Raw genomic sequence first — 26,121 nt, 5'->3', positions numbered from 1 at the left:
GACATTTACTCAACTACGTCTATAGGAAGTCCACCTCAAAACTTACCATTTTAATAAATACTTTTGAAATTAGATTTCTCAGCTAAAGGGAAGAATCAAGTAACTGAGCTTCTAAAAAGACCATAAATCAATAAAAAGATTTTACAAAAAAATCTCTAGTTTACACACACATTTTTAACCAAGTGATTCAACTTGGCATCACCAGGGACAAATGGACATGTGTGTCCTGATGTGATATAATGGGAGTAATCAGCATCACTTGTGTCGTTTCTTGTCCAGTGGTCAACTTGAATCTAACAATGAGGAAACACTGACAAAAATCCAGATTGTAAGATATTCTGCAAAGCAACTGGTCTTGATAGAAATAAATAACAAAAATAAGCCAGGAGTACTGTTCTAGATAAAAGGAAACTTAGGAGATACAACAACCACATACAATGTAAGATCCTCGAGTGAATCCAAAATTTTTTTTAAAAAAAGCTAAAAAGAACTTTTTTCAGAACAAGTGTAGGAATTTGAAAATCGACTGTGTTACATGTTAAATTTTTGGGGTGTGATAATAGTGTTGTTGCTGTTCAGTCACTAAGTTGTGTCTGACTCTTTGTGACCCCATCGACTGCAGCATGCCTGTCCTTCACTGTCTCCTGGAGTTTGCTCAAATTCATGTCTGTTGAATCAGAGATGCTATCTAGTCATCTCATCCTCTGTCATCCCCTTCTCCTTTGGCTTTCAATCTTTCTTAGCCGCTGCCGCTGCCAAGTCATTTCAGTCGTGTCCGACTCTGTGCGACCCCATAGACGGCAGCCCCTGGGATTCTCCAGGCAAGAACACTGGAGTGGGTTGCCATTTCCTTCTCCAATGCATGAAAGTGAAAAGTGAAAGTGAAGTTGCTCAGTCGTGTCCGACTTTTAGCGACCCTGTGGACTGCAGCCCACCAGGCTCCTCCATCCATGGGATTTTCCAGGCAAGAGTACTGGAGTGGGGTGCCATTGCCTTCTTCGATCTTTCCCAGCATCAGGGTCATTTCCAGTGACTCAGCTGTTTGCATCAGGTGGCCAAAGTATTGGAGCTTCAGTTTCAGCATTATCCTTCCAATGAATATTCAGGGTTAATTTCCTTTAGGATTGACTGGTTTGATCTCCTTAGTCCATTATAGAGAAAAATGTTTTTGCACTTCAGAGATGAATGCAAATTTTTTTACTTTTTGAAAATAATCTTTTATTGTTTTTACTTTTTGGAAATAATCCCCTCCCCTACCACTGATGAGTGTTTTATTTATTTATTAAAACAATTTTTTTTGAACTTTTTATTTTATATTGGTGTATAGCCAATTAATAATGTTGTGATAGTTTCAGGTGAACAGTAAAGAGACTCAGCCATACGCAAATGTACTTTTAAGGAGTGTATTGTATTATCTAGAACCTTCTTTCAGATGGTTCAGTTTAAAAAAAAGAGTTATAAAGCCAAAAGCCAGTGTGACAAAATTATAGCAATGATTCTTTCATTTTTTCTCTGTAAATTTTAAATATTTCTAAGGAAAATGTAGGAGAAAAAAGTCTCAGTTTAAGTAAATGCTCCATCTTTCTCTCTTAGGATTAAAGTCTATTGGCACACAAAACTTTGACTTTATGGTAAAACCTCTACATACCCAATTTTCATCTTCCAAGAGTCAACCTTCTTAAACTTAGCTGTTACAATGAGTTAAAATGTGGTCCATACTGACTCTACCGAGGCTCTAACAGTATCTAATATGCAGTGTTGGCTTTATAAGTATTTTGTTAGAAAGAGCAAAATTAGTGACTGGTTACAGGTAATAGCACTAAAAATGGAAGAAAATTAACCTCAACTTTCCAGATCATCCAAGCTCTAAGCACATGAAATAAACTTGATCTTTAGTTAGCTGCTGCTGCTGCTGCTAAGTTGCGTCAGTTAGCTACTAGAGGCTAAATCACTTTAGTCGTTTCCAATTTTGTGTGATCCTATGTCCTGTAGCCCTCCAGGCTCCTCTGTCCATGGGATTCTCCAGGCAAGAATACTGGAGTGGTTTGCCATGCCCTCCTCCAGGGGATCTTCCCAACCCAGGGATCATATGTCTTCTTATGTCTCCTCCATTGGCAGGCAGGTTCTTCACCACTAACACCACCTGGGAAGCCCTAGCTACCAGATATCTGGTGCCAAATGAACAATTATATTTATTTAAAGAAACACTATGCATAATTGTTACTTAACCCTTTTTCTGATATACAGAGTTTACCTTGAAGCTCATGATGCTTAAGCTTCAGAGCCTTTTCTGAGGTCCTACAGTGGGTTCATGCAGTCACACCTGATTTGAGGTTGTGTCTTGTATTTTTTTTTTAGGAAGCCCCCTCAAATTCTAGCGTCAGATCCCACTAAACCTTATTCCACCCCTGTTGACATTCAAACATTTTCCCTTTTTGTTTCAACAGTTATTTTTCTACAATGTCCACCTGACTCCTTCTGAACTGATGGATGAGATCATCAGCATTCGGGTAAGGGGCCACAGAGTAGGAGGGTAGTGCTCACTAGCTGCCAGATGAAGCCGGTAATCTCACCACTCTCCTTTCTTCCAGGTTTACAATTCCCATTCTCTGCGGGCAGATTCTCTGATGGGGGAGTTTAAGGTGGGTGTCCACTGTCTGTTTCATTCAACTTAGGTCAAACATGGGCACTTTCATGATGAGGAATCTGGTTCCTGGCCAGGACTCAGGGTACCCATCTTGGTGACATCAGAAGGTTATATGTAAGGCATTGATGCCATGATCATTGCTGAGAGCTGGACACAAATGCTGTGGGGTCAAGAAGCCAGTTGAGTGTCCTCTGGCTGGAGTCTAGTCAACTTCCAAAGTACAGCACTTAGCACTTAGTCCCGCACTTAGTCCGAGAGCAAGATGCCTGGGAGCTGCCATACCAGGGCCCTTCACAGAGTGCCTGTTGTGGCTGGAAGCCCAGTGCTGCTACAGAGGGAAGAGTACTTGCCTGTGGCAAGAAGCCCGTTACCCCGCTCCACTTGTCAGTAGCCCAGAGTTCTATCTACTAAGTCAGTTATTATAAATCTGGTGTATGACAGGCAAGCCAAACCAGGGAAGAGGATCAAGGTGCTTTTCCGAGCAGTTCACACTGGACTTACTGATAAAGACTTCTTGTGCCTGCTTAGCGATTCCACATGGAATGGGCTGCTTCTTGAAGCGAGTCTTAGAAGATGATTTGGGTCAATTCATACTCTGTCTGCCATTAACTAGCCACTTGTAAACCTCTTTGGTGCTTAGTTTCTTCATCTGTAAGATGGGATTATTGTGAAAATGAGGTGAGATACAATATATAAAGCACCTAGCTCTTGGCACATTGGAGTGCCCGATCAAAGGGTCTATTAATGTTAGTATTAGAATTAATTGGAGGAAAAGGTGGAGGAATACTCAGTAAGAAGTCCCATATGGTGGCCATGGTCCGGGTTTGCTAGGGTCTGAGGGTTTCCTCAGAATGTGAGACTTTCTATGCTACTGGAAAAGTCCCAAGTAAACCAGGCCACATTGGTCACTGTGTCTGTTCCAGCTGTGAGACTGGCTCATTCATTCAAAATGATGGATTGAGAGCCTTCTATGTATCACACCTCAGAGGAGGCATCAGATATACAGAGACAGTAAGATGGAAATGGTGGATCTTAAAGCAAGTAGTCAAAAGCCTTATTTTTTTAAGTGTGATAATAATGATAGATTCTAGAAGTGACTGAACTGATTGTAAAATTTGTTTGAACTATTTTAAATTATCTTTTCCCAGATCGATGTTGGATTTGTTTATGATGAACCTGGTAAGTAACGTTTTCCCATGAACTGGAAGACTCTGGGAATCAAGAAAATTTGAGGGATGAAAGAATAAAGAATGATGTTTTTCTTGACTGAGAAAAAGAACGGCTATACCCAGTGGGAATGATGACAGCAGTTTAGTATGGGTGTCTTTTTTAATAATCTAATGGCAATCATCCTAAGAGAAACAAATAGATAATTTCTCTGTTCTGTGAGGCTACTTTAACCTTATCAAAATCAAATTATAGAATCAGTGACTAGAGCTTAGAGAGTCTTATTCAGTCACCCCAGGGCAGGATGTGGGTGGAGAGTCAGTGTGAAGGAGAGAGCATTAAAAGGGAGCCTCATCTGGGGAGTATGGCCCGTCATGAAGACACATTGGAGGAAATACTTGGTTATCTTACTGCAGATGGAATCATGGACTTGTCAGCTTCTCTCTAGAGTATTCCTGTCCTTTTACGCCTTCTTTATTTTAGGTCATGCTGTCATGAGGAAATGGCTTCTCCTCAATGACCCTGAAGATACCAGCTCGGGTGCTAAAGGCTACCTGAAAGTCAGCATGTTCGTCCTGGGAACTGGAGACGAGCCTCCTGTAAGCTCCAAATTCTCTGTCCTCTCTGTTTTTTCACTAAGAAAGAGGACCCAGAGTTAAGCAAGTGGGCACCAGTCATTGTGAAATGGAGCAGAGCTTCCAATCAGCAACCCCAATCCTCCAATTCCTCCAACTTTCTGGAATTTGTTACTCTCTTCACAACAGAATTATTATTCCAGCTCACTTAGCTCCTTCCTTGTGTCTGTGAGCAGGTCTTTCATTCAGTAAAGATATGTGTGTTTTTAAGAGTTCCCCACATCACTGCCTCTACAGAACCTGGCTCCATTGCAGAATCAGGCATTGCTACCTAAGAGGATGGTTGTTATTCTAGAAAATTGGGCAGCAAGCCAGTAGCCACAAAGAAAGTAAAAGAGCTTCAGTAACTGTCTCTCTATTTAGCGCTCAGAAGATTAAAAAGGACGCATTATTTTCTTGTCGTGTATTGGTCAAAGAAACATGAGCATTGATTTTGTAGGGCAGTTTTGAGGTTGAATTGGTGCCAAACTCTTAAGCTCAAAACACAGGAAATCCTAATGAAAACAGTTATGATGGGTTTTATCCCAGATTTGGCCTCTTGAAGTGCTGCTTTCCTATGTGTATAATTTGCCACTGTGTGTCCCCAATAGCCTGAGAAACAAGATCGTGATAATGACAGCGATGACGTGGAAAGTAACTTGTTACTCCCTGCTGGCATTGCCCTGCGGTGGGTGACCTTCCTGCTGAAGATCTACAGAGCTGAGGACATCCCCCAGAGTATGTATTGATTTAATCCAGCCCCAGGATTGTCAGTTGCCTGCATGATTACATGTGATAAAAGTAATCATACTCCAAATCATGTCAGTGCTCCCTGCCATATGTCTGTCTCCTTAAAGGCCTTCATAGAGTTATTTTCATTCATTTTGGCCCTATTGAAAACTACCTAAGCAGATTCATGGGGAAGCCTGTTGGTCACTGACCCATGGCCCTTATGGAGCCTTTGACCCGTTCATCTCTGTTCTTTCTCTCTTCTGGGTTCCACACTTTCCCCTTATTCTAAAGGATACCAAAACAGAGGTCAGCAGTCAGCATGGCCAACTCCTTTCATCCCAAATGAAACTGAAGTTCTATAAACAGATAAATGTATTTTCTATCAGAGTATTAAAAATGACTGGGCCAAAGTTGCAAGTGCCAATAACTAGAAGTCTGTCACTAGTGTGTTAAGAGATTGGGTGCATTTAAGAGAATTACTTAGAGTGCTTCCATTCATAGAGGCTAATCTAGTCGCTCGCCTGTCCTTGCTAAGGACCTGGCATCCTCTCTGCCTTGCCTGGTGTGCCTGCTTCCTGCTGGGCCCTGGGACATAGGACCCTCTCCCCATCCTCAGGAGGGAGCACCACTGTACAGGCCATGGAACTCTTCAGGATTTGCTACTTTTCCAGGAACCCCTCCCCTCTAATGACTCCCCAGAGCATCCTTCCCTTGGAAATATCTTAAATGAAGTAAATAAATTAAACCTCACATTATAATACCTGCTGGGCCTGTTCAACTGAACTCTGTTGACTTTTTTAAATTGGAGTATAATTACTTTCCAATGTTGTGTTAGTTTCTGCCATATAACAAAGTGAATCAGTTGTCTGTGTACATACACCCCCTCCCTCTGTGCCTCCCTCCCCCTCCCCCCACCCCTCTAGGTCCTCATAGCGCACTGAGCTGAGTTCCCTGTGCTATACAGCAGCTTCCCACTGGCTATTTTACACGTGGTAGTGTATGCACATCAGTGCTATTCTCTGACCCACCCTCCCCTTCCTCTGCTGTGTCCGCAAGTCCATTCTCTACGTCTGCATCTCTAGTCCTGCCTGCAAATAGGTTTATCAGTATCATTTTTCTAGATTCCATATGTATGTGTCAATATATGATAGTTGTTTTTCTTCTTCTGACTTACTTAGCTCTGACAGACACTAGGTTCATCCACATCACTAGAAATGACCCAATTTCTTTTCTTTTTATGGCTGAGGAATATTCCATTGTATACATGTACCACATCTTCTTTATCCATTCATCTGTCAGTGGACATCTAGGTTGCTTCCATGTCCTGGCTATTGTAAATAGTGCTGCAGTAAACTTTGGGGTACATGTATCTTTTTGAATTATGGTTTTCTTCAGGGTATATGCCCAGTAGTAGGGTTGCTGGGTCATATGGTAGTTCTGTTTTTAGTTTTATAAGCAACTTCCTTACTCTTCTCCATAGTGGCTGTATCAATTTACATTCCCACCAACAGTGCAAGATCTATTCACTTCTAAGTTTGTTAAAACAGAGTTCTGTTGTTTGTAGGTGATTAAACACATTACGATTATGCTAAATTTCCTGGAGTTACTCAAGAAAAGATAAAGCCTATATGTTGACCTAAAGAACATTTTCCAAATCACAACTAGGCCTCAGTTTTTAATTACCCTGTTTGGATGGACTTTTTTATTCTGTTGGTTTCCTCAGTAAGTGATTGATTCTCAACATAGTAATTTATTGATTTGTTTTTTCTGAGACGCTCCTGTTAATTTTTAAATTTTGTGGGGAGAACATGTTTTCTCTTTCTCTCAACTAAGACAAAGGATTTCTGCAATCCAGTGCCACTGGTACTTGCCACTTTTCAGAATGATTCTCGTTGCAATGGTTTTTCCATACAGGAGACAATTTTTAATTTTGCTGAGTGATTTCTGTTCTCTTAAGAGAATCAGATTTGATTTCTTCTGTGACGTGTTCCTTTCCAGTGGATGATGCCTTCTCACAGACAGTGAAGGAAATATTTGGAGGCGTCGCTGATAAGAAGAACCTAGTGGACCCTTTTGTAGAAGTTTCCTTTGCCGGAAAAAAGGTTTGTATGTGACCTCAGTGTCGATGCCTCTAGAAACATGTATTTAAACCACCATGCTTTCTTTGACTGATTTCCTGCTTAATCTTTTTTAAGTAGCCCCCTGATGAGCTGGGCACTGTGCAGGAACACAGATTATCAGACTCTGAGCATGTCAGTCATCTTAGAGGTTTATTTTGGAGTGGAAAGTATGCCAGACTCAGGTTAGAAAGACGTGGTCTTTTGTAAGAGTAGAAACAATTCCCAGGCCCCAGCGTTATCTTACTCCTAGGTAAAGTCCCTAACCAGCAACAGTGATCCCTGGTCAATGTGGCAGGAGTTCCCACCCTCTGAAATCTAATGCCTGGCGATCTGAAGTGGAGCTGATGTAATAACAACAGAAAAAAGTGCATAATAAATGTAATGCACTTGAATCATCCTGAAGCCACCTCCATCCCCTGTCCATGGGAAAATTGTCTTTTACAAAACTGGTCCCTGATGCCAAAAAGATTAGGGACCGCTGTGTAGAGGAGAGCCTCCAGTACCCGGGTACCCATTTCTATCATGTTTATTACTCACCATGTTCCAATGAGCTGCAGAAACTGGAGAGTCTGGCAGGGGAACCCATCTCAGTCCTCTAATAAGAGCTGAGGGACTCTTGTTGTAGGAACACATGTAACTACCACTTTTACCTACAAAAATGGTCAAAGATTGTAGAGTGGGATTCCATAGTAGAATAACGATGTACCACAATCAGTTCTAGGTGTGAGGAAGTACCATTTACTACATATTGGAACCAAGTGTATGTGAAGGCAACACACACACACACACACACACACACACACACACACACACAGAGTTATGTCCCAGGAGAGTCAGTGGGAGATGGCAGAAAAAGTCTCAGTTCTAGAGCTAAACGAGGCCAGATTTAAATTCAGACTTCACCTCACTCCATAGCAAGTGAAGTCAAATTCTTTAACCTCTGAGTCTCAATTTCCTGAATTATATATGAGGATAAGGATAATCTCATAGGATTGTTGAAAGAGTTAATTAATTCAGGAAGTAAACAGCAGGAGCCTGCTAAGTATCAGACACTGTCCCTCCCTTTGGAGATAGAGAAGTGAGTGGAGCAGTCTTTACTCTCATGGAGCTTACTGTGTGAGAGAAGGGACAACAATAAGCAAGCAAATAAAAAGTTGTGTAATTTCGGTTAGTGCTGAGTACTAAGCAGAAAATAAAGCAGGGGACAAGAAGTGATGGGTGCAGGGTGTTTGGAGGGGTTTCCAGTTAGTTTATCAAGTGGGATATCTTGGAGGAAGTGACATTTGAACAGAGGCCTGGAAAATGCAGAGATATTGGCAGGGGGAGGGCTTCCAGGCAGAAAGAAGAGCAGATGTAAAGACCCCAGGGAGGAGATATGTTCACAGTGGATGAATGCCAACATGGCTGGGGTGGAGCAAGAAAGGGACGAAACCAAGAGATGAGCTCAGAAAGATGAGGTGAGGTGGGCAGGCAGGGTTTTATCAGGCAGAGGATGAATCAGGACTTAGTATCCTAAGTACCCCTGGGAACTGACTGATGATGCTACACGGGGAATGACATGAAAGTGAGGAGGCAGGAGAGGAAGTGGGCATCCAGATGGGAACCAACCACAGGCATCTGGGGCAAGACCAGATGAAAATAGGGATGTCAGCATTTTCTGATGGATTGGATGAGGCACGTGAAGGAAAGAGAGGGGTTGTGACTGATTCTGGTTCAAATCTGAACACCCTTGCGAACAACAATGGAAAGACAGCAGCTAGTTTGGGGAGCAGGGAGAAGGGCTGGTGGGCAGGATCAAAAGATATGTTTGGACATTTTAGTGAAGAGATGTGTATCAGGCAGTATGTAGCAAGTGTCCACCTGCCAATGCAGGAGACCTGGGTTCGATCCCTGGGTTGGGAAGATCCCCTGGAGAAGGAAACAGCAACCCACGGCAGTTTTCTTGGCTGGGAAATCCCATGGACAGAGGAGCCTGGCGGACTACAATCTGTGGGGTTGCAAAAGAGCTGGGTACCACTTAACAACTAAAGAACAAGGGCTCACTAAATAGCAACTGTTGCATCATTACACTAATCCAATATTAAAATTTGGCAATTAGAAACTAGCTCTTAGTGCATAGAAGAGGCAAAGATCAGTATACTAAATCCATGTCCTATTTTACCAAATTGTCATTAAGAAAACTTTAATGCAGTTACCAAGTCTATGGGCTTCCCTGGTGGCTCAGCTGGTAAAGAATCTGCCTGCAACGTGTGGGACCTGGGTTCAATTCCTGGGTCGGGAAGATCCCCTGGGAAGGGGACGGCTACCCACTTCAGTATTCTGGCCTGGACAATTCCATGGACTGTATATTCCATGGGGTTGCAAAGAGTTGGACACGACTGAGTGACCAAGTCTATAACATAAGTATGCTAGAATCATAATCCACTGTGCATATATTATAAACTTTCCAAAATTAGAAATTTGAATACCTACTCTGTTTTGATGATTTTACAGGTTTGCACGAACATAATTGAGAAAAATGCAAACCCTGAGTGGAATCAAGTCGTTAATCTTCAGATCAAGGTTTGGCTTTCTTTTCTTTTAGAAAAAAGTAAGGATACCCTAGTAGGTACTGAATAAGTTGAGAAATAACTACTTTTTTTTTCTCTTTTAACAGTTTCCTTCAGTGTGTGAAAAAATAAAACTGACAATATATGACTGGTGAGTTAAAAAAGACTTGTGTCTAATTGCAAATTGGAGAGGTAAATATTTGGATTTGAAGAAACTTTACTTTAGATGGTCTAACCCTTACTTTTCAGGACATTTGCTTTTCTTCCAGACAGAAGTGGTACACTGCTCCTTGAATCAGGTGTTTTCTTTAAAAATAGTAACAGTAAAAATAGTAACAGTAGCTGTTGCAGAAAAGCTTTGGATATCTTGGTTCAACTGCTCATGAACAAAAGGAAGGAAAAGTGATCTGAATATACCCCAAGATAAGAAATTAAGGCTTTAAATACTATTGGGCTGTCCAAAATAGACTTCAGAAATGGAGTAAACTATTTCTAGGGACGAATTAATCAAAACATTGAGAGCTGTTCTCTGTCATTGTTAGAAGGGAAATTGGACAGAGCTTCCTATGTGATCGAATGCAGAGAAAATTTGTTGAAAGTTTCTGATGGACTTTATACTAGACCAACATCCTAGCAACGATCAGCCGTAATGAGGCGATTCTTGGGTGTATTCTAGTTGGATGGGGCATTCAGTTGGCAGCGCTTAGCTCCCCGAGAGTAGAAAAGATAAATAGCACCATCACTGATGCTGGCACCATCGCTGGTGCTGGCATCATTACTGGTGCTGGCACCATCACGACAGCACCACCATCATCAGTGTTTGCTATGATGTCAGCCGCTTGTTCTGAGCACTACTAGTAGCAGGTGCTGGCCTCTTGCCTTCCCTACACTATTCCATTTACTCTTTAGAGGAACCCTATGGAATGGAGACTATTATTAGTTCATTTTGCAGATGAAGACTGAGGCTCAGAGAGGTCAGGTGACTTGCCCACAGTCACTCAGTGACTCAGCTGGGTTCCCAACCTGTCTGGCCCTGATTTTTCCTTTGGCTAAATGTATTTGACTTCCATGTTAGTTCCCTCTTGGCACTATGGTAACAGGACACATTGGGAGGAGGGGAGAAGGCTTTATTTTGTTCAGTAGCCACAGCATAGTTCATTGAAGTCCATAAAGGGGTCTGAGGACAAAATGCCCCTTTCAATGAGTGTGAGCTTGTTTTAAGTCACTTGGACCCTCAGTTGACACCCCAAAGGTGCTCCAGGGGCCTCCAGAACTCTCCAGAGTGTGTTTGAGCCCTATATAGCGCAGACGACCACTCCAGCCTGCTGATGCCAGAGTGGGAGGATCGCTGGCTGAGTCATCCTAGAGTCCCCCATGGTCACAGCAGATGTGGGTTTTTCCCTGATCTAGTCGGCCCTCTCCAAAGCAATGGTAGATTCAGATGTGCAGAGAGACCCTGTTTAACTGGGGACTCCTTGGATCCAGATCTTTCATTATATACCCTATAGGTGTTTGCACAACTGAGGGAAAGCTAAGGATTCTTGAAATGTAGTCTAGAGGCTTCTGGACGGACTGAGAGGATGCAAGTTCCACACATGTGGCTTAATAACCCCCAAATAATAACTTTTTTTCCTCATGTATACTGTTGTTAGTCACTTTCTGTAACCTAATTTTATTAAACCATATAATATATATAACATAGTATTGCTATAATATATAATAATATACTATAGTATAATCTTTCCTCAAAATACTGAGTCAAACTTTCCTCCCTTCTGTGGAGTTCTAAACTTCAGAGTGAGTATGACACTAGATGAAATAAAGAGAAGAAATTAAACAGAAGATGTTATTAATATAAACCTGTTTGTTACACTTACTGTGTGCCCAGCTAGAGACCACTTCACGAGTTAGGCTCACGAACTCTCTACGATACAGACAGATACACAAAGTTGCATGTACTTACAGTGAGCAAACTTATCCAACAACATAGATAAGATTTAGGTTATAGACAAGCAAATGAAGTCACACAGTAGATAATCAAGAAATATTTGAATTGAATTGAAAGGGAATTTTTTCCCCTATGAGGGACCCTTAGAAAAGCCTGTTGTAATTTTTAAACCATCATAGTAATCAGTATGAACGTGATAAAATAAGATACAAACACTTATTCTGTGTAGTGAGATTTTTATTACCCTCATCATGTTAGGTGCCTATAACTGACCCATTCACTTCATGACAACAGTACTGAGTGTGACCATAGGCAAATTCCTGGGCCTCTATAAAAATCTGTTTCCAGCTGAAATTAGTTGTCCGGTTAGATCAACATTTCTCAGAGGGTTGTTGGAGGACCATCTGTGTAAGAATAAGTTGGGATATATACTTGTTATAAATGCAAACTCTTGTTCTTCATCTCTGCTTTCATTGAGTCAAAGCTTCAATAGGAAATTAGAGGTGGTGTGGGGTGGGGGCCAGGGGAGCAGTGGTGGTTTCCAGGTGATTTTAAAGTGCAGTGACGCCTGAGGCCCACTGGACAGGGTGATTTCTGAGATCTAGGGTCTTTTCCAGATCTATTGTTGAAACAAAGATCTGTCTTCATAGGTGGAGGTCTTAACCTGTTTTTTTAACACAGGGACCGTCTTACCAAAAATGATGTTGTTGGAACAACGTATCTGCACCTCTCTAAAATTGCTGCCTCTGGTGGGGAAGTGGAAGGTGAGTCACACAGGGAGCAGGAATGGGACAGGGCGGAGAACTTCTGGAGAGAGAATGAACTGGGCAGCCACCTGGCAACAGACCTGGTTTCTTAAAAGCCAAATGAGATGAGTCTAGTGAACCATTTCAGTGATGTTTTGATGGTGATCAGCAAAATAATAGATTAGTAATTAATAACTGGGGTAACGATCAACTATTTGTGGAGAAGGAAATGGCAACCCATTCCAGTATTCTTGCCTGGAGAGTCCCCATGGACAGAGGAGCCTGGCGGGCTGCAGTCCGTGGGGTCACAAAGAGTCCCACACAATGAGTGACTAAGACAAGACATCAATGATTTGAGTTTAAAAATTTTAACTTTCTTACTTCAATCCAAAAACTTTCCCAGTAGGTGTTTTGCAGATTTTTGAGTGTCAATATAAAGAGCACCTTTTTTTTTTTCTTTTCAAGTGGCATTGACATCAGTCCACCCATATATATAACAATATTCCTAGGCAGGAGTGAGGTCAGATGGCATTTGAACCGTGTAATCTCCACTCTAGATATTGTGTATTTCGTTTTCATACATTTTATGCTAACAAGCATTGATAACCAATATACTTTTCTTTTTGTTGTTTTATGTATTGAGAACTAATTGCCTATACCTGGTATTCTAGTTCTGTGCATATGTGTGAAACTGTAATAGGGAATGAAGGAATAAATTAAGATGATCAGAAAAATTTAGTGTTAACCCATTACTATCATCAGCAGCTTATTGTTCGTTACTAAAATAAAAATAACAAAAATTCCTATAATTATCACTTGATTAAACATATTGAATAAAATGAGAAAATTTGAGGCAAATTTTTGTTTTAGAGAACTTAAGATTTCTCTTATCCTCATCTTGTTTAAGAGAGGACTTTATGTTCTTAGTCACTCAGTCATGTCCAGCTCTTTGCGACCCCGTGAACTGTAGCCCATCAGATTCCTCTGTCCATGGGGATTCTCCAGGCGAGAATATTGGAGTGGGTTGCCATGCCCTTCTCCTCCAGGGGATCGTCCTGACCCAGGGATTGAACCCAGGTTTCCTGCATTATAGGTTTTTTAAAAAAGACACTGTAAGCCAAGCAATAGATAATATGAAAAAGAATCTGAAATATAATAGAGACTTGATGAAAAAGATATAGATTTTCTTTCTCAAGAAGAAGAAAAAGGCATTAGAAATTTTGAGAGAAATAAAGAGTTGAACCAAGAAGATAATAGTCCAAATATAAAGTCAGGTATAGCATTATTTTAAGCAACTGGTAGAAGGTGAGACAGACAGTCCATCTAAGCATTGTCTGCTAAGTGGCATAGGGGACCATGTTGCTGGACCTGTAACAAAAGAAATGTAATTACAATTCTTCTTTTCACTGCAGAGAATACTTATGTGGTTGTTATAATGTGAGCACTATTCATTGTCTCTAAAATATTTTTGTTAAACTTGTAGTCAAAGCGTTGAAACATGTCTAATATCATATATGAAACGAGTCGCCAGTCCAGGTTCAATGCACGATACTAGATGCTTGGGGCTGGTGCACTGGGACGACCCAGAGGGATGGTACAGGGAGGGAGGAAGGAGGGGGGTTCAGGGTGGGGAACATGTGTATACCTGTGGCAGATTCATATTGATATATGGCAAAACCAATACAATATTGTAAAGTTAAAAAATTAAAAAAAAAACTTGTAGTCAAAGCTCTAAAGAGAAGGTAAATAGCACCTCTTACAATGTAAAAGTACAGGAGATAGAGCTTAGAAGTGAAAAGAAGTGGAAGGTTGGAGAGGGTGGGCATGCTATTAACTTCTTATCAAGTGAAGGATCCAGATGTAAAGGTTAGATTAGACAGATGAGTGGATAAAGAAACGCTGGTTCGTATACACAATGGAATATTACTCAACCATATAAAGGAACACATTGGAGTCAGTTCTAATGAGGTGGATGAACCTAGAGCCTATTATACAGAGTAAAGTAAGTCAGAAAGAGAAAAATATCACATATTAATGCATATGTATGGAATCGAGAAAGATGGTACGGATGAACCTATGTACAGAGCAGCAGTGGAGTTGTAGACACTGAGAGCAGACTTGTGGACACAGTGGGAGAGAGGGAGGGATGAATTGAAAGAATGACACTGAAACATATACACTACTATATGTAGTAGTGGGATAGTGGGAATTTTCTGTAGATGCAGGGAGCTCAAACCTGGTGCTCTGTGACAACCTAGAAGGGTGGGATGCTGTAGGAGATGGGAGGGAGGTTCAGGAGGGAGGGGACATGTGTTTACTTATGGCTGATTCCTGTTGATGTATGGCAGAAACTAACACGATATTGTTAAAGCAATTATCCTCCAATTAAAAAAGTTTTTAAAGGTTAGATTAAATATTGGGTAGATAAACTGGTTAAAGATTAGATGGAATTTATTGGTCAAAGGCAACCAATAGAGTAATTAAAATCACGCTATGAAGTCTATGGGAGGAAGCGTAAAAATCACTTTAACTCATTTATCATTAGCAGGAAGTCATTAAATATCACCTAAAAATAATTATCCAAGAAATAATGGAATAAACATTTGCCTTAGTGGTATGATGGTAATATCCAGAAGAACTACAAATGAATTGTTACAAGCAGTGCCAGCCTCTGTCTCTGAGACCTTCTTTCACTGCAGGCCCTACAAGACAGTCTATGATAGGGTCTCAGAGTAACAGTGAGCAGTAGCCATTCCCTGCCAAGAAACAGGATAATGTATTGGTAACTATAGGCCTTTGTTTACACAGCCTTCTACTAAATTAACTTGGGTTGTCTGGTCTTAGTCCTAGCTAAGTCAGAGATGAGACATGTAAATGTTTTATTAAAATTATGGAATGTTGGTAACTTCCCCAGGCCTCCTATGATGGTGGGAAGCTGGCTCTCAGATGCTTCACTGCTTTGGGGCTGATGAGGTTGGGCTATTTCCTGTGTGGCCATGCTACCGGGTGTCAGAGTCTCGAGCCATTTTGTATTTAACTGCTGGTGATATTTGTATAAATGACAAAAGGGTCATGTGATTTGAGTCTGGATTTGGGATTTTCCTGGTGTTGCTAAACCGCTTACCTATTGTTGGATTTGATTAACTTTTTCAATGTCTCTTTATAATGCCTGTGTTTCTCTTATTGTTTAACCAATGGTATTTTTACTACATAGATTTCTCATCCTCGGGATCTGGGGCTGCATCGTATACAGGTTTATGCTTTGTAATTTTGCTATCTTCTAGATCTTTCTGTTTATTATTATCTTATTCAGAACTTATCAACTGATTGCTTTAGCACTTTTTTTTTTACTTACATTTTATTGTCTTAAATATAGTTGTGTTAGAGTAACAATTTTTGTATTACTGTTGTATGGTTGTCCTGCAAAGCTGAGTTTAAGCAAATGGGCTAACTGGGCTTTGCTACATGCCTCATGTTTTCACCTAGATATATACCCTCCTGGCTTCACTGTAAATAATTGTATAACATTTTTTTTCCCACTTTGTACCTTGAAGAGTCATCTTCCAACTCTGTGGGATCATAGCATGTCCTTGGTTTGCACAACATTTGCCATTCTTTGCAAGTTTGCTCAATGTGCTCACACTTGACCTTACAACCCTCTTACAGCAGATGTTGTTTCCCTAATAGATGAAGACTTTGTGATTTAGAGAAATTTGCCTTCTTTCAAAAAAAAAAAAAACAAACCCTGATACTCCCTGCCATTCTAACCACCCAAGGTTGTAGTGAGAGGGGAAAAAGGGATTGCATACAAGAAAGCTTGCAAACTGCAAAATTAAGGTATTATCATCTGCCTTTATATTATTGGCACAATGCCTCATTATTGTTTGTTTATAAAAATCCAACTTCATTATCTTATAGTCATACTTTATATGACTATTAAGTGGTCTTTAGGTGTGTAACAAACATGGCAGATTTGATCATACTTCATTCAACCAATCAAAAAATATTTATGTGGTAGTACTCCAAGATAGAACTAGGACTAAGAGTTTAAGGATTCAGAATAAAACACACTTGATTCTTACCCACCCACCAAAGGAATTTATAGTGTAGTCACAGACATAGCAGCTATTTAAAGTTTAAAAATGGAAATATAAAGTGACAACTTAATAGAAGTCCAAAATGCAAAAGAGCCTCAAAAAGGTGAAAAAGATTGCTAACTACAAGTGTATACAGTTTGCTCAACTGTTTGAGTAGGTACTCCACTCACCTACTACTTGACATTTATCCTTCTGCCTTAGTTTTAAACATAGAGTTGGAAAGGGCCATAGAGTTGATCTGGTCAACCTCTCATCCACAGAGGAAGAGTTTTGACTATATCCTGAAAGATAAAATACAACTCTTGGCCTTAATATTTCCTCTGCTCCCAATGCAATCTGTCCCACTGTGTGACACTACTAATTCATAGAAAGATCACCCTTACATCGAGTGAACCACCGTTGGCCGCCTTGTAGCTCCCAATAGTGGTCCTTCCCCTGCTTATTGGAAGCAGGTCCATCCCTCTTCCATGTGGGAGCCATTCGGATGGCTGAAGGCAGCTCTTGTGTTTCCCTGTCTTCACCTGCAGTCTCTCTGACTCCACTATTTCTTACATTGCCTTCAGTGCCCTTCACTGGGGAGTAGTCTTGCTGAGACGAGGTAGCAGAAATAAGAAGCATATTGGATCCTCATCAGAGATAGAATGTCATGAATGGAAATTTCACATTGCTTATGAATATCATAGGGCCATAACCATAAGCAGACAGTTCACTATTATATATAAAAATTTTAAATGTCTTGTATTTTTAAAATCATCTGCCAGATTTATACTAACTACTTGAGACTAAATGATATTTTGGAGGAACAAATAAAATTAATCTGATAGTCATTTAAATGACTTCCTGAAACAATATACTCTACCCCAGTTGTCAGTGACATGCTTGCTACAATTGCCAATTATAAACTTGCAAAAAATGTGAAGATCAACTTCTTTCATTTGAATAGTATCACCTTTATGTTTACCTGAACTATCCCCTCAATGTTTTTTATTTAGTGTTTTATAGTGATAAGAGAAATATGGCAAGTCTCACAAGCGTTTACAATTTGCGCTAATACAACTAACACAAAAAGGAGGAAAACTGTCTCACCCAGCTAACTAATAACTAATATTTATTTCAACAGAATGGTGTTAAAAGCCTAAAATACTAACGATGATGTTATTTCTCAGCGAATACAGGAGAAACAGAGGTGGGCTTTGTTCCAACTTTTGGACCATGTTATCTGAACCTTTATGGAAGCCCCCGAGAGTACACGGGATTCCCAGATCCCTATGATGAGCTAAATTCTGGAAAGGTTAGTTCTTCAATTAAGGTGTGTTATTAATGAGCACTGATTCCAAATTCCTTTTTCTAATGGTTATCATTACGTCTCATATTTAGGAGACCTCCCTACCCTCAGAGGCCCACCAGATGACCAGTAGGGTGTTTTTTTGTGGTTGTTTCTTGGTTTTGGTTTTGTTTTCTATTTTTTGGCCTCCTGGCATGTGGGATCTTAGTTCCCTGACTAGGGATCGAACCTGTGTCCCCTGCAGTAGAAACAAGATGTCTTAACAGCTGGACCACCAGGGAAGTCTCTGATTAAGTGTTGAAGGATGGAAATCTCATGTTCCTCAAGTCTTAGAATGCAGGATAGGCAAGGATCCTGAGGTCATCTCACATAGCAGTTGCAAACGCATAGCATGGCCTTAGGAAGGAAGCATCACTACGAACAAAGCTAGTGGAGGTGATGGAATTCCAGTTGAGCTATTTCAAATCCTAAAAGATGATGCTGTGAAAGTGCTGCACTCAATATGCCAGCAAATTTGGAAAACTCAGCAGTGGCCACAGGACTGGAAAAGGTCAGTTTTCATTCCAATCCCAAAGAAAGGCAATGCCAAAGAATGTTCAAACTGCTGCACAAAAATATTCATCTCACACACTAGTAAAGTAATGCTCAAAATTCTTCAAGTCAGACTTCAGCAATACATGAACCATGAATTTCCAGATGTTCAAGCTGGTTTTAGAAAAGGCAGAGGAACCAGATCAAATTGCCAACATTCTCTAGATCATCAAAAAAGCAAAGAGAGTTCCAGAAAAACATCTATTTCTGCTTTATTGACCATGCCAAAGTCTTTGACTGTGTGGATCACAATAAACTGTGGAAAATTCTGAAAGAGATGGGAATACCAGACCACCTGACCTGCCTCTTGAGAAACCTGTATGCAGGTCAGGAAGCAACAATTAGAACTGGACATGGAACAACAGACTGGTTCCAAATAGGAAAAGGAGTACGTCGAGGCTGTATGTTGTCACCCTGCTTATTTAATGTATATGCAGAGTACATTATGAGAAACGCTGGGCTGGAAGAAGCACAAACTGGAATCAAGATTGCTGGGAGAAATATCAATAACCTCAGATATGCAGATGACACCACTTTTATGGCAGAAAGTGAAGAGGAACTAAAGAGCCTCTTGATGAAAGTGAAAGTGGAGAGTAAAAATGTTGGCTTAAAGCTCAACATTCAGAAAACGAAGATCATGGCATCTGGTCCCATCACTTCATGGCAAATAGATGGGGAAACAGTGTCAGACTCTATTTTGGGGGGCTCCAAAATCATTGCAGACGGTGATTGCCGCCATGAAATTAAAAGATGCTTACTCCTTGGAAGAAAAGTTATGACCAACCTAGATAGCATATTCAAAAGCAGAGATATTACTTTGTCAACAAAGGTCTGTCTAGTCAAGGCTATGGTTTTTCCTGTGGTCATGTATGGATGTGATAGTTGGACGATAAAGAAAGCTGAGCGCCAAAGAATTGATGCTTTAGAACTGTGGTGTTGGAGAAGACTCTTGAGAGTCCCTTGGACTGCAAGGAGATCCAACCAGTCCATCCTAAAGGAGATCAGTTCTGGGAGTTCGTTGGAAGGACTGATGTTGAAGCTGAAACTCCAATACTTTGGCCATCTGATGTGGAGAGCTGACTCATTTGAAAAGACCCTATGCTGGGAAAGATTGAGGGCAGGAGGAGAAGGGGACGGCAGAGGATGAGATGGTTGGATGGCATCACTGACTCAGTGAACATGGGTTTGGGTAGACTCTGGGAGCTGGTGATGGACAGGGAGGCCTGACATACTGTGGTTCATGGGTCACAAAGAGTCGGACACGACTGAGCAACTGAACTGAGCATGGCCATTCCCCCTTCCTAGACTTAGGGCAGATGTCAGTAATCAATGTTGACTCTTTCCAAAAAGCAAAAGTGCTATCTCAGAATTCTGTCGAATGCCATATTCTAGGAATTTGCTGAAAGATTGAAAGTGACATGCTTGATATTGCTATCCCTGATGTTATCCAACCTCTTCATCTTCTAGATGAAGACATGGAGGCCCAGAGGTGGGAGGTGGTCTTTCCACCACGTTAGAAGCCCAAGTACTGTCTTTTGGTTAGCTGCCAAAGCCCAAGAAGGGAACTAGGGTAGAGAGAAAGCCCTGGGGGTGAAGGTGGGGGTAGAGGGCTGGCAGTGGAGGTGGAAGCCTTCCCTTCCTCTACAGAGGGTTCTCCTGCTAACACTACTGAGTGTGTTGGAAGGAGTATCCGCAATTCATCCTCACACTCCACCACACCCAGAACATCTTCCTCTTTTATTTCCTGACTCCTCTGAGACTTGCCCTGATTGCCAACATGGCTGCCTCCCTATTCTGAGAAAAGGAGCCAAGTTAATGCAGACAAATGCAGACCTGAAGTAGAGTGAGGGAGATTTCAAGCCCCTTCCACTCCCACCTCAGCCCCTGGGAACCCCTTTCAGATCTAAGCAAGGCTTGAAAGCCTCTGACCCCAGCCATGACTAAAATCCCTTTTAGCCCTGACTACCCTGGCTGTCTCTGGGATCCTTCCTGAAGTCATTGGTTCTTCTCTCAGATAACAAAGACCAGCTGAGAGAGTTACTGACTGGTTCATTTTGGAAAGGAGAAATTTGAAGTTGTAGCTAGGTTAGCCCGCTAGAGAGAGCTTTTGATTGTTGTTCATGCCTGGAAGAATAATCCTGCACTGTTGCCTTTCAGGGGGAAGGAGTTGCCTACAGAGGCAGAATCTTGGTTGAATTAAGCACTTTACTTGAAAAGACACCACCAGATAAAAAGCTTGAGTCCATTTCGCATGATGACCTGCTGGTTGTTGAGGTAAATGTTGGTGTGTGAATAGCATGTGGTATGGAAAGGATATTGTAGAGAGAGGGTGGTGGAGGGCTAGTGTTGGCCTGCCTTAGTCAGCAGGTCTGAAGGGGATGTCCAGGGACTGGAGGGTCAGCTGTGGCAGAGGGGGAGAGACAGGAGTCATAACAAGAGCCCCTCAACACCCTCTTGGTCTGTCTATCATAGCCTATGGGGGTGATGAGACTTGCTTTGAGATGTTAATACCCTGCTGAAAGCTGGCAAATGCAGTGATACCCCCCAAACAGAATGCCTTGTGTGCTAATTGGGCTTGGGTGTGTCATGGGGACGTGGCCGCAAGAGCCATTCCAGATGGTATAGCAGCCATTAAAAGTCACTTCCATCTTCAGAAGTAACTACCATATCTCAGGCTTTGTAGCATGTGAGGCCATGTTTATATTAATGCCCACATTACAGTAGACATTGAGCCCCCAGTCCTTCTCAAAGACAGGAAGTCTTCCAAGCTCACCTTTTCCACTCTTATATTTTTCCTTTTTTCTTAAAAAAATTTTTTTTAATTGAAGTATGTTTGATTTCCAGTGCTGTGTTGGTTTCAGGTGTCTAGCACAGGGATTCAGTTATATATATTCTTTTTCAGATTCTTTTCCCTTATAGGTTATTATAAAAGTGTTGAGTATAGTTCCCTGTGCTATACAATAGGTCCTTGTTTTTTAATATTTATTTATTTCAGTGGCTGTGCCGGGCCTTAGTTGCAGCATGCGGGTTCTTTTAGTTATGCTATGTGGGATCTTTATTTGCAATGTGTGGGATCTAGTTCCCTGGCCAGGGGTGAAACCAAGTCCCGTACATTAGGAGCGCAGAGTCTTAGCAACTGGACCGCTAGGGAAGTACCCAGTCCTTATTTCTTTTTCTTTCTATAAATCAGCTCCTTCCCCAGTATGGAGACACTTCTGCGTAACACCCATGATTCGCAAGACAGAGAGCCACAGATGTGATTTTTTTTCCTAGTAAATTCAAATAGTGTAATTAATTCAAGGCAATAAATACAAAGAAAAACATTCCCATCATGAAACAATTAAATGGTCAATTTTCCTTGTAAACTAATTGCCATATGCAGTACAGATTTGTTAGCATGTGTGATAGCTCAATGTTAAATTAACCCTGTCTCTGTTACTCACTGAATTGTTTCTAGTACATTCTATACCATTATTATGACTGTTGCTGGTTTTTTGTTTTTTGTTTTTGATAAATCATGGTAGTCTACTTTTTTGGTTTTGAACTTTAAAAATATTATCTAACATATAACATTATGGAAGTTTAAGATGTACAGTGTGCTGGTTTGATGCATTTAGTGCCACCTGTGAAGCCCATACATTCAGTATGAATAGCACCTTACTGTTAGCTAACACTTCTCTCGTGTCATAGAACTATCATATTTTGTGGTGAGAACATTTAAGATCTAGTCTCTTAGCAACTTTGAAGTATATAATGTAGTATTACAATGCTGTGCATTAGATCTCCAGAACTTACTCATCTTCTAAATGCAGCTCTGTACCCTTTGACCAACATCTCCTCAATTTTCCCAGCCCCTAGTAATGACCATTCTACTCTCTGCTTCTAGGAGTTCAGCATTTTTAGATTCTACATGTATGTGTATCACACAGTATCTGTCTTTCTCAGTCTACCCTACTTAGCATAATGCCCTCAAGGTTCATCCGTGTTGTTAGGCAAATAGAGAATTTTCTTCCTTCTTGTGCCTGAGTAATACTGCATTATGTGTGTGTGTGTGGATACATACATATATATATGCCATCTCTTCTCTGATTATTTCTAAGACTCGTGGGTGGGTCAGTACATGTTCTAGAAATCTGAATTGTTTCTCAGAGCAGCCAGCTCATTGATGTCCACCCCCACCCTCAGGCCTCTCTGCTGGGTTCTACCACCCATTCCCTGATGGCTCAGATGGTAAAGGATCTGCCTCCATTGCAGGAGACCTGGATTTAATTAAATAGTAATTTAATTATTATTAAATCAATAATAATTAAACAATAATTTAATTAGTATTAAATAATAAGGGACTAACACTTAACACACATACCACCCCATCCAACCTCCTCCCCAGCTCACAAAATTTTTAATAAAATTTTATAAATAAATATTTATTTATATTTTAAATAAATAAATAAAATATTACATAAATGTAATAAAAATAAAAATGACCTACATGAACCCAAATCCCCAAAATATTTAAAACTCCCAAATTATGGGAGTTTGTTTCATGCCCAGTCAATGAGTTTTGTTTTTGCCTTTTTTAGATTTTTATTTATTTATTTATTTTTGGTTATACCTTGAGGAATGCAGGACCTTAGTTCCCTGCCCAGGGATTAAACCTGGGTCCCCTGAAGTGAAAGTGCAGAGTCTTAACCACTGGACTACCAGGGAAGTCCCCCACGTCCCAACAATATTAAAAAGCAGGAGAGGAGCTGAGATTCCAAGGATACACTCACTCTTCAAGCTACCAGGAGTCCAGAAAGAGAGTGAGATGAGCAGATCTGTGCAATTGCTGGGAGGATCCTTTCATGACAGTGGTCAGCCTGGAATGTAATCATGACCTTTGTCACACCTAAAAAGATCTTGTGATTTATTTACAAGTGATGAAACTTTCTGGTAGAGTTGAAGAGGCTTCAACAAAAGGGCAACTTGGTCCCTGTGAAATAAGTGTTATTCACTCAGTCTTGTCCAACTCTTTGCGACCCCATGGATTATAGCCCACCAGGTTCCTCTGTCCATGGAATTCTCTAGGCAAGAATACTGGATGGGTTGCCATTTCCTTCTCCAGGGGAACTTTCTGACTCAGGGATCAAACCCAGGCCTCCTGCATTGCAGGTAGATTCTTTATTGTCTGAGCTACCAGGGAAGCCCTGAAATAATATATATTTGTCTCTGGTTCCTGACACAGAACTCCTAAAACCTATGTGATTTTCTAAGTGATAAGAGCACTTGTGAGCATCTTTTGTTCTCATATTTGGTCTTTGATTCCTGACATAGAGTTCCTAAATCTCTTGGCTGAGCTACTAGGGAAGCCCTGAAATAATATAATATATATTTGTCTCTGGTTCCTGACACAGAACTCCTAAAACCTTTGTGATTTTCTAAGTGATAAGAGCACTTGTGAGCATCTTTTGTTCTCATATTTAGTCTTTGATTCCTGACATAGAGTTCCTGAATCTCTTGGCTTTCCTGGGTGATAAAGTCTTTTGTTCTAATGAGGTGACTTGGTGGGCTCCTGAATGGGGGCTGCTCACCAAGCCATCATTAGTAGCTTGGAACTTTCAGCCCGACCCCTCCACATCTTTCAGAGAGGGGCTAGAAATTGGGTTAATTGTTGATCGTGCCTGTAGTATGAAGCCTCCATAAAATCCCCAGAGTACAGGGTTCGGGGATTTTATGGAGGGGTACATGGGTTGATGAACTCATGGAAGTGCTGGGAGAGTGGTGTGTTCAAAGAGAGCTCCTTCCCACAGACCTTGCCCTGTGCATCTCTTCCATCTTGATGTTCCTCTGCATCATTTATCGTATCCTTTTATACTAACCCATATACAGTAAGTGGGCTTCCCTGGTGGCTCAGATGGGAAAAAATCCGCCTGTAGTGCAGAAGACGTGGGTTCAATCCCTGGGTTGGGAAGATCTCCTGGAGGGGGGCATGGCAACCTACTCCAGTATTCTTGCCTGGAGAATCCCCATGGACAGAGGAGCCTGGCAGGCTACATTCCATGGGGTCACAAAGAGTCGGACATGACTGAGTGACAAAGCACACAGCACATATACAGTAATTAAACTGTTTTCCTGAGCTGCTCCAGCAAATTAATCTAACCCAAAGAAGGGATTATGGGAACCTCCAATTTGTAGTTGATAGGTCAAAAGCACAGAGGAAGTGGATGGGGGTAGAGTTATGGGACTGAGCCTTTTACCCTGTGAGATCTGATACTATCTCCAAGTGGATAGAGTCAGGATTGAGTTAAACTTTAGGATACCCACCTAGAGTTGGGCTTCCCAGGTGGCACTAGTGATAACCCATCTACCAATGCGGGAGATGTAAGAGTTGTGGGTTCGATCCCTGGGTCAGGAAGATCCCCTGGAGGAGGGTATGGCAATCCACTCCTGTATTCTTGCTTGGAGAATCCCAGGGACAGAGCAGCCTGGCAGGCTATAGTACACAGGATCACAAAGAGCCAGACATGACTGAAGTGATTTAGTGCAGAGATGCACATCTGGCATCAGAAGTATTAACTGTGTGATTGTAGTGTGAGAGTAAAGGAGACACACAGGAGGAAGCGTGAGTTTTTCCTATTCAGTTGCCAAAAATCCCGGTTTCCCATCTTTCTAGAGCAGAAGCTGATGTGGTGCTCCAGATGGGCTTGGTCAAGAGACCCTACAAAGATAGGTAGAAGGATGTAGCCTGGGTATTTTCCTAGGCAATCAGGCAGGTCAAAGATCCGCTGTTGCATCCTCAGCCTTAGCTCTCCCATAGGTCTGGCTCACGTTAAGTGTCAGTAAGTATTGCTTGAGTAAGTACGTTGAGATTCATCCATTAGCTCCTTTAGATCAAAGGTGGCGAGCTGTCAGTTTTCTTTGGCACAGTCTCCTTGTCTTTGTCCTTTAATGTCCCCTGTCCTTTAATGTCTCCTGGGCCCACAGCCACTTTTAAGAGCTTGTTAACTTTCTCCCTCTTATCAGGTATTCTGCTTGACAATCCCCTTCCCCGAATTTACTTCTAAAACTGTACCTTATACTTCTTGAGAGTCCCTTGCATCCCTTGGAAAAGACCCTGATGCTGGGAAAGATTAAGGACAGGAGGAGAAGGGGACAACAGAGGATCAGATGGTTGGATGTTCTCACCAACTCAATGAACATGAGTTTGAGCAAACTTTAGGAGATAGTGAAGGACAGGAAAGTCTGGTGTGCTGCAGTTCATGGGGTCACAACGAGTCAGACAGGACTGGCTCACACTGATCATGGATAATCAGAAAGCCCGAAGGCCCTGCAAAGTTAAACACCCATCAGGAGATAGTCAATAGACTATAATTTATGTTCTTCAACTTGCCCTGTTATAGGAGGTTTTTCCCCAAGGCTACTAAGGACAGGGAACAGAAGCTGAGGCTTACAGACTGGTCTAAACTGTTGCTGGTTATTTCTTACACCTCTTTGTGCTCTAAGAACACAGGGGAAGTGGGAAAGGACTGGGGGAAGGAGAGAATTCTCAGCCTCACTGTTCCTCCAGGACCCCAGGGCTCTGGGCAGGTGAGCAGATGGTCTGGGCACCCCTCATGGACTCTGACTTGCACAGTGGCCCAGGAATC

General features: G+C 41.4%; 1 protein-coding gene and 1 non-coding gene across 6 annotated transcripts in view; one reads left to right on the top strand and one right to left on the bottom strand.

The window, feature by feature from the left end:
- MYOF (myoferlin) overlaps positions 1-26,121 on the top strand; it is a 178,939-nt gene that overhangs the window by 76,073 nt on the left and 76,745 nt on the right. For 3 of the 5 annotated variants that reach the window (XM_061402819.1, XM_061402821.1, XM_061402823.1), the window contains exons 8-19: positions 2,448-2,510; positions 2,592-2,642; positions 3,796-3,826; positions 4,298-4,413; positions 5,040-5,166; positions 7,159-7,262; positions 9,774-9,842; positions 9,937-9,980; positions 12,459-12,541; positions 15,738-15,776; positions 17,787-17,911; positions 20,654-20,770. In XM_061402819.1, coding sequence (XP_061258803.1) covers positions 2,448-2,510; positions 2,592-2,642; positions 3,796-3,826; positions 4,298-4,413; positions 5,040-5,166; positions 7,159-7,262; positions 9,774-9,842; positions 9,937-9,980; positions 12,459-12,541; positions 15,738-15,776; positions 17,787-17,911; positions 20,654-20,770 — 969 coding nt within the window. The remainder of the gene's footprint in view (positions 1-2,447; positions 2,511-2,591; positions 2,643-3,795; positions 3,827-4,297; positions 4,414-5,039; positions 5,167-7,158; positions 7,263-9,773; positions 9,843-9,936; positions 9,981-12,458; positions 12,542-15,737; positions 15,777-17,786; positions 17,912-20,653; positions 20,771-26,121) is intronic. The other 2 variants (XM_061402820.1, XM_061402822.1) reach the window with 1 other exon arrangement.
- TRNAE-UUC (transfer RNA glutamic acid (anticodon UUC)) lies at positions 23,131-23,203 on the bottom strand. The gene has a single exon. It is a non-coding gene; the product is annotated as a tRNA-Glu (tRNA).

Source organism: Bos javanicus, chromosome 26 (assembly GCF_032452875.1).
Source record: "Bos javanicus breed banteng chromosome 26, ARS-OSU_banteng_1.0, whole genome shotgun sequence".
Lineage (NCBI taxonomy): Eukaryota > Metazoa > Chordata > Mammalia > Artiodactyla > Bovidae > Bos > Bos javanicus.
Note: the sequence above shows the minus strand (reverse complement) of the source record. Positions and strands in the feature narration are given on the sequence as shown.